This window comes from Saccostrea echinata, unplaced genomic scaffold (genome assembly GCF_033153115.1).
Source record: "Saccostrea echinata isolate AGI-Se365-2 ecotype Australia unplaced genomic scaffold, CSIRO_AGI_Sech_v1 ptg000054l, whole genome shotgun sequence".
Classification (NCBI taxonomy): domain Eukaryota; kingdom Metazoa; phylum Mollusca; class Bivalvia; order Ostreida; family Ostreidae; genus Saccostrea; species Saccostrea echinata.
In genome coordinates this window covers 39,506,133-39,515,260 of record NW_026889803.1, presented here as the reverse complement: position 1 = coordinate 39,515,260, position 9,128 = coordinate 39,506,133, and the positions used below count along the sequence as shown (strand labels likewise).

At 31.5% G+C, this 9,128-nt stretch overlaps 1 protein-coding gene across 1 annotated transcript in view; it reads left to right on the top strand.

Moving 5' to 3' along the window:
* Nucleotides 1-4,238: 4,238 nt before the first annotated feature.
* The window catches only part of LOC133205665 (C-Maf-inducing protein-like), a 39,687-nt gene continuing 34,797 nt past the window's right edge, over nt 4,239-9,128 (top strand). The window contains exon 1 of the mRNA XM_061341511.1: nt 4,239-4,825. Within this exon, the coding sequence (XP_061197495.1) occupies nt 4,466-4,825 (360 nt within the window). The 5' untranslated portion in view covers nt 4,239-4,465. The remainder of the gene's footprint in view (nt 4,826-9,128) is intronic.

Sequence of the window (9,128 nt, the reverse complement as noted above, 5' to 3'; positions counted from 1 at the left end):
CTGAGAGTATTGCATAAGCAATACTAGTCCCCTACCGGCAAGTGTAATCTGGTTTCCATTAAGAATTGAAAATGCCACAATTCCGTCAAAAATCAATGAAGCGGGACGAAATGCAAACTTGATCTAAAACTAATCAAGGTAAAGTCACATATAAAAATCAGCTCAATATCTGAAAGCGTTTAGAAAAAAATTGCGAAAACCCTTTAAAATTGAAAAGGCCGTAATTCCGTCAAAAATCAATGAAGCGGAAAGAAATGCAAACTTGATCTGTAACTCATCAAGATACACTCAAATACCAAAAAAATCAGCTCAATATCTGCAAGCATTTACGAAAAAAGTGCGGAAAACCAAGTGGGACAGACTGACAGACAGACAGAGGGACAGACAGACAGACGGACAGACTCAGAGGAAACCTATAGTCCCCTCCGGTTTCACCGATAGGGGACTAATTAGATATAACGATTTTCGAATTCGTTTTAACGAATTTATTTCGTTATAACAAATTAAAGAATTCGCTTTTACGAATTTAATTCGTTATAACAAGTTTCAGAATTCGTTACAACGATTTTAATTCGTTATAACAAATTTTTGAATTTGTTATAACGAATTCAACAAATTTGTTATAACAGATTAAATTTGTTATAATGAATTCAAAGAAATTGTTATAAAACTATGATGCCAGGTGCAAGGGCTATGTTTGTTTAATTAATATAGGTAAACGATTAGTAAACTGCATGTGGTTAAAAACTCTACACTAAATTTAAAGAATGCTGTTATTATTAGTCCCCTACCGGTGAAACCGGAGGGGACTATAGGTTTCCTCTGAGTCTGTCCGTCCGTTCGTCTGTCTGTCTGTCTGTCCCTCTGTCTGTCTGTCAGTCTGTCCCACTTGGTTTTCCGCACTTGTTTCTTAAATGCTTGCAGATATTGAGCTGATTTTTGGTATGTGACTTTACCTTGATTAGTTATAGATCAAGTTTGCATTTCGTCCCGCTTCATTGATTTTTGACGGAATTATGGCATTTTCAATTCTTAACGGGAACCAGATTACACTTGCCGGTAGGGGACTAGTATTGCTAATGCAATACTCTCAGGATGCTTGTTGTTTAAACTCTGTGTGTAAACTCCATATTTCTTCCAGAGCAGCTAAACATTGCTTAATGTTAAATTTAGTTTATTATGAACAACATCTATATGTAACAATATTATTTCGATTTAAAGTTTTATTAAATTTCTTAATATTTTGATATTTATACTTACTTCAAATCTCCAATGTATATACTTACTTCAAATCTTACTTCAAATCTCCAATGTATATGAATGTTTTTTTTTTTTATCATTTTTATTAATTTTGTATATTTCCATGCATATTTGTCTCTTGCACTTTTTTATTTACTTATTCAATTTTGTTGTTTGTTGCACTCTTTTATTTCCTTTTCATTATATTGTATACTTAGAATATATGCTAGGTAATAACTCTTGTGTACAATTTATCTTTTTCATTCTTTTTCTAGTTTACATTAGAAATTAGTATAATTTATTATAAACAATTTCATCATTAATAGTAAACCATTATATATGATTATTGTCAATTCCTTTGTAACCTTTACCTCCTTGGAGAGGACTTATATAGGCTACATGTATGTCTGATGTCCAATCCAATTATGTGATTTGACTTTACATAATAAAATACTGATTGAATTAAATCAATCTACATGTACCAGCTTTCTCATAACTTTGGACTACTATAAAGTATGCCAAACTACAGACGATATTTATCAATTGCGAAGAATTGCGAACCCTGCACCGCTTCGAAAAATAAATTTTACAACTGATAAAGCCTTCTTTATCAAATATTAACAATGTTTCACTCACTTTTGTAAAATTGTGCGTCATAATATCTATAGCAGAATGTGTTTTCAATATAGACGAAATTCTTCAAACATCCATCGTAGAGTCACAGTTTAAAATACGTGCACTGAGAATATATATGCCTTGAAGATCTTTCTAGATTATCGGAAAGAATTTTAACTTTTGAAAATGCTTATTTATTTAATAAACAATTTGATCGTTATTGTAACAAGAAAGGAGAAAATGTATGGCTGGACCGGGAATACAACCCGAAGCCCCTGAATCACTAGACAGGTTCTCTACCAACTGAGCCATCCAGACCGATATTCACGGCCCAATCCACCACATTCCTCCCTTTTTATATTGTCTTCACCCTCGAAGATACAACCCAAGTTCTTTTTGCCCCTGGTATGACTTTCACCTGCAAGTTGGCACCAAATATGTAACAGGAAATTAAAAAAAAAAAAGTACGACTGGATCGGAAATCAAACCCGGGACCCCTGCAACACTATACAGGTTCTCTACCAACTGAGCTATCCGAGCTCATACCCATCACATAATAAAACATCTTGGTATTCATTAGCTAGTCGTAAACTTGAACTTTAAAAAAAAAATCATATTAATGAAAGCTACGTAAGAGAATAAGTGTCACGTATTTTTAATTTAAAGATGGTAATTCTAATTTTAAAGTTGGCTTTTTCAACTTGAAAGTTGGCTTTTTGCGTTTTATTCGTATACCTTAATTGTAGCTGAAGACTTATGTTGATTTTTAATAATTACAATGAAAGGAAAGGATTTAATTCTGAAATTATGCTGAAAAAAGGAATAAATATACATCACAAGATTTTGAATATACATCACAAGATTATAGAACATACATCACAAGATTTTGAATATACATAACAAGATTTTGCACATACATCACAAGATTATAAACATACATCACAAGATTTTGAATATACATCACAAGATATTGCACATACATCACAAGATTATAGAACATACATCACAAGATTTTGAATATACATAACAAGATTTTGCACATACATCACAAGATTATAGAACATACATCACAAGATTTTGAATATACATCACAAGATATTGAATATACATCACAAGATTTTGAATATACATCACAAGATTTTGAATATATATACATCACAAGATTATCGAATAAAGCAACGTTTTACACGCCATATTCGTATACAGAATTGATATATTTGGTACAGTTGTCTTTGTGCATAGCATGAAAAATAGTGTTGCTTTATCCCATGTATCAAACACCGAATTAATATGGTCTCAAATGTTTTATAAACATTCTCTAAAAATTATTTTATGTACATGTTCTCTTATATACATGTAGGTGTTATTGAAATATATAGTCTCTCATTCTCGAAGTTGTATGAAGTTATAAAATTATATGCGATGTACGTAATGTTCCAAAAATTATATGTAAGGTCATAGGGAAATTTAATATAATTAGATTTTCATTAATAAACTTGATAATGATATTAAATAAGGAAAAAGCAAAGGAAAAAATAAAAAACAAGCCAAGATTGAACTTTTGGAAAACCAAGGTTAAAGTTAGAGTTACCAACTTCAAAGTTGGAATTAAAGCCAACTTTAAAGTTGGAATTACCAATATTAAAAGAAATATATTACGTGGCACAAATTCATACGCTTCCGCAGAAATCTTGTGTCACTGGGTAAGACTTATTTTAATGTTTTGTTAAGGAAACTATTCATTTGAAATATGATAAATATATAACATATTTATTTTGAAACCTTGACAAATTTGCATTGGAAAAATATCTTACTTTAATGTACAAATTCTAATCATAGTAGGATCGACAAATTGTATATTACTATTGTCAACAAAGAAGACTTTTCATAAGAGAAATATTATTAAATCTCACATATTCTTAAGTGAACATATATTTTATCAAAGTTTTATTTTGTTCTTTTATGACTGATCAATAACCGTAAGAAAAAAAATTGTATTAGATTTTTACTAAAAAAAAAAAAAGTGAAGATGTTGAAATTCTATATTGCTTCTAGAGGCAGATTCGTTTGTTATAATTTGTCGTAGCTTAACTCTATGAAAAAAAATCATTAGCATATATTCCATGTTTACAAGGCGGTACTTCTATTTCATTTTATATGTTAAAAAAATGCAGCTAAAAGTAAAATAAAAAAAAGTCCCTAAAAAATATCCAAACCTATTTCATTTTATTTCTAATTTCATTATATAATTATAATATACATTAAATTTATTTGTAAAACAGCAACGATTCCGATGTTTTGTGATGAAGGTTTGTATATTGATGGAGAATATGATGACGTCGCAACGCGTCACTGACTCTTCCGGAAGAGCTCCTTGGAAAAAGTCACGTGACTATGTTTGCCATTTTTAATGGAATCCTCGATTATTTTTCATCAATACCATTTACAAAAGAATAGGATTTAATAGCTTTCCAGATTCTATGGTGTTTGATTAAGTGCATAAGGAATCAAACTGGCGTGTATTTATAATTATTGTAGAACAGGTGTAGTGTTTTCTGAGGTTGGCGTAAAACGTCAAAGTGAAGAGACGAGAGCCGATCGTTACTGCAACATGGCGACGATCGAGGACGTTTGTGAAGATAGCAGCTCTTCAGATCCATTTATAACTAACGAACAAATTAATGGTTATTTACAGGATTCTGGTGATGAGTTGACAGTGGAGACACCGCCTTTACCAGCGCCGTTCATACGGAATGATAGTGGTACAAGCTTAAATAGTCTTAAACTGTCATCTACTTCTGCCCGACCGTTCCAGGGGCCCCGTTTTAAACTCATACATGAAGGGGATATACAGATTTGTCGTCTTAATCACACCAGAACTATTGTCAGTAAAATAATGAACTCTAAATATCTTCGGCGATGGGAGAGTCATCGTATTGTATTGGACAAAAATGAGATCCGCTCCTGCACTGTAAGTAAATGTAAACAAAACAAAACCCATTATTTTTTCAAAAGGTATCAATATTGTGTTATGTTAATCTATCACTGCAGGTAAAAATGTCGGCCTCAGCAATTATTATTGCAAAGAACTGTCGAAATTTACTGTGATTTTTTTTCATCTTGATTGATATTGCATTGCAAACATAAAACAAATTGCTCACATGTCAATGTTTGATAAAGAACTAATGCTGGAGGTCAGTAGATTTTTTGTGGAGACATATAAAGGTATAACAAAGTGCAGTGCACATTTCTATCCCCACAAAACCGTTCTTCTAGGAATACAAAAAAAACTTTTTTTCAGCTGTCATTAATGAAACATTTAATATCAATACATCAGGTCATAAAAGAATAATGATATATTGAATTATTGATAAAAAAAAAAAATAACTTTTAACTTTTAAGCTCACTTGAGATGAAAGCTGAAGTGAGCTTTTTTCTGATTAAAATTTGTCCTTTATCTTCTGTTTTTGTAAACTGTTCTTCTCCAGAACCAGTGGACTAATTTCAACCAAACTTGTTACAGAGTATCTTTGCGTGAAGGGGATAAAAGTTTATTCAAATGAAGGGCCATGCCCCTTCAAGGGGAGGTAATCAAGAAAAGGCAAAAATAAGGTGGGATCATTTACAGATCAATCCAGTGAGTCAGAAAAGATGAAACTTAAGGATATCCACTCCTTAGCCAGGAATAGTAACTCGTAAAGTTATTGTTTAATTGAGTAAGTATCAAAATGAAGCTTGAAATTTAGTTCTTTTCATGCAACAATTTTCATTTCCTGCATCTCTCTATGATTCAAAGTTCTTTGAAGTCCTAGAAAAGGTCTTGTATAAAAATTAACATTTGCAACTCATAAAATCGTGCAGAACTGTATGATTTCATATATAGCTGAAACGAATGTTTGAATATTCACAAATGAATAGTAAATGGCAAAAACTTGAATGGAAATTAAGCATTCGAATATTCGGTACATGATTTATACTTCAATGTTTACTTTGTTGATTAAATTAGGCCTAAATTAAAATATTGTTTGTTTGCCCTCAGCCGACTGACCCACGAAAATTAGCCCGACTCAAAATATTTTATACCACTTTTAATTTATATATTTTTTTATTCGAATTGTTTCTTATCCATTTTCATCCATTTTTGTTTTTTCATAAAAGTGTGTGCGAGGTCATTCAGACGCTTTGATTTTCCTTTTCCTTAATGGTATTAAGCGTGTTGATGATTTAGATTAGGAACCGAATCAAAGTTTGACAGCATGGCAGTAAAAAGGAAATTGTCTACCTTCAGTTTCAGGCTACTTTGGATGATGATTGTTTCACAGTATGTGCTTCTATCAGCGTAACATGCGCAGGCATATCAAAACAGATTTGTACTAATAGACTGGTAGAGTATTATGATGAAACAACGTATGAAGAGATATATTTTGATCTTGTTGATGAATGCTCCGACTTCCACGTGCACAAAACGGACAAAGTTACCGTCAGTTTATCAGAAAAACTTAAAAGTCCAAATATCTTCCAGCCAGACTTGCAAGAGCTGTTGCATACTGTGAAAAACAATCTCTTAAAATATATATACGTTTTAAAGTAGAGAGAGACGAGATTGTTGGATTAGACAATATAGACGAACAGGAAAAGAAATCAGAGAGAATGACCCCTCGAACCAAACTGTTTGCCTGAGGCCGTTAGTTTGGTTCTTGGGTCCGACAAAACGCATTTTGCCCTCGAACCCAGTCATGAAGTTCTTTTATAAACTTAATAGCGTACTACAGAGGGTGGCTAAAAATCAGAAGGCGCATACACTACATAAATTGAGCTTTAAGCAGGTGCAGGATTGACATGCAAAGACATAGATTACACCAGATTTTTTTGAAATAATACATTTTATTTCATGAAACATAAGTTCCAATAACAAAGAATATGTACATGAACATTTTGAGTTTTTTTATTATAAAGTAATTTGATTTGAAGTCAAGAAGAAAAAAACAAAATATTTTTCCTACCTACCTACCCATTGCTAAAAATCTGGGTCGGTAAATGGCAAACAAACATATTTTTAATTTTGGCCTTATATTGGTACTTTAAGTTTAACGATAAAAACTTGTAGTATTAATAAGGATTTAGCACTACTTTATCTTTTCGATGCTCCACGTGAACTGTAGACTACCTCTCGGGATTTTATTAGTATTAGAAAGTACCGGAAATATGATTAGAAATTTAAACAAAGAATGCACATAATTTTTTTCAGTGTAAATCCTTTTGAATATATATACGCTCAATATATTTTATTTTCATATTGAGTGTAATTCACGCCTACCAATTTCATCACCGATCGTTTGCATGGCCCCGCCATTTCCATGCGTTTTCTATCGCGGGTGTCACTAAATCATAAATATGTTTTCTTGTAAAAAGAAATAATCCTAAAAACTAATTACTGGCTTTAATTTTTTTGAAACATGTTTATTTACAGACTGACCTCTTAAAATGTTATAAGCATGCTCAGTAATGTGCAATGTGAATACCCCGATGACACAGGTGGACTTTCACACTTCCAACTTTTTCACAGCATGTGTCATTCTTATAATCAAACTGATTTTTCTGTGTTTTCCATGCATAGATTTTTATAAATTTTAGCATGTAAAGATAGTTTCCTATTTCAGTATGTAAATTTACACATTTTCCTGCCAACCTAACTTGCGTGATAAAATAATATCTATACTGTAAATAGGTTGTGATCCGCACCACCGAAAAAATATCGTCTGTTTTCCATTTTCTTTGAGGTGAAGTTTAGCAATGGGTAGTTTAACGTCAAGTAACTATATATATAAAAAAATTATTATTATATATACGTATACAAATTTTCTTTGGTCTGCAAATGGTGTAGGTATTATAACATTTCAGAAAGATATACTTTAAATATAACGTCGATGAATATTCGAATACAAATTGAATAGTAGTCCCAAATATTCAAATATTGATTTTTGGTATTCGTTTGAGCTCTAATTTTATCATGCTATTAAGCCCAATTCCAAATATGAAAGAGATATTTATTTTCCAAAATTTTCCCAGTTAATCATATTAATGATTGAACCAATTCATGTAATAAGAGTAATATATTTATTTATGTTTTTATTATATTTAAAGAGGTAATTCTTTCATAATTTTAAAAATTTGACATATGACTGATTATGTATTGATTTTAATTGAAACACTGACCATTTGCCTTGATTTTGCATAATTTAAATTAGTGTCCAATTTTGACTAGTGATTGACAACTTTCGAGTTAGTGTGGTAGTCACGTGGTATGCTAACATCATATGCACAATGACTTCCGAACTTAAATATAAACATACCAGAAATAGCTATCAAAGAATCAAAAATACAAGACCACAGTAGGGTTTCATTACCAAAAAAAGAACTTGCATGTATTACGTAAATAAACTAAGAAAAAAAAAGAATAAATTCAGACATAAAACAGCAACACAAAATCATATGTATACATCTTCCCAAATCCAGGGTTTCTGAACCACTCCACTCCACATAAACCCTTGACCAGATGGACTGACTTTCTTTGAAGGGGTTTACTATCACGCCATCTAGTGAGATAACACATTTTGAACTCTATTGGCGCCTGCTATTGACCAATCAGAGTAAGCGAATTAAATGGAGATTGGGAGACAGTACTGGTAGTTGCTAATAAATTCAGCGTAACTTTTACTCCAAAGTTGAAACAAACCTTTAACTTGGTTATTTAATGGTAAAGACTTTTCATTAAAACTTGCATGTTTTTCTGTTTACAATTTAGTTTCAGGTTAGATAAAACAATGTATTTGATTGGCTCATGCAAACTTTTATGAGGCCAATCAGAGAATACATTTCTAACCCCGTCAAACTTGGTCTATTCAGTCAAGGGTTTATGTGGAGGGGAGGGGATCAGAAACCCTGGACTTGGGAAGATAAATTGTATAAAGAGCTTCAAACATTTCAGCAGGTGGCAATTATCGTGACTTCGAAATGAAGGTGTTGTAAATAATATGACTGTTTTGATAATTCATTTTCCATCAAAGGATGTTAAAACATGTGCTTTTAATTTGTTTAATTATCTTTTATATCTATTACAATATATAACCAGACAGGTGTTTTCACAACAACTTATTACAGTTAGCATAGACTGGTGTTTACAATTTAAGGCCTACATATATAATTATGTAAGATGACCAACACATCATCTTGCAATCATATTTCAAAATATATTTCACACAATATTTTCAGTA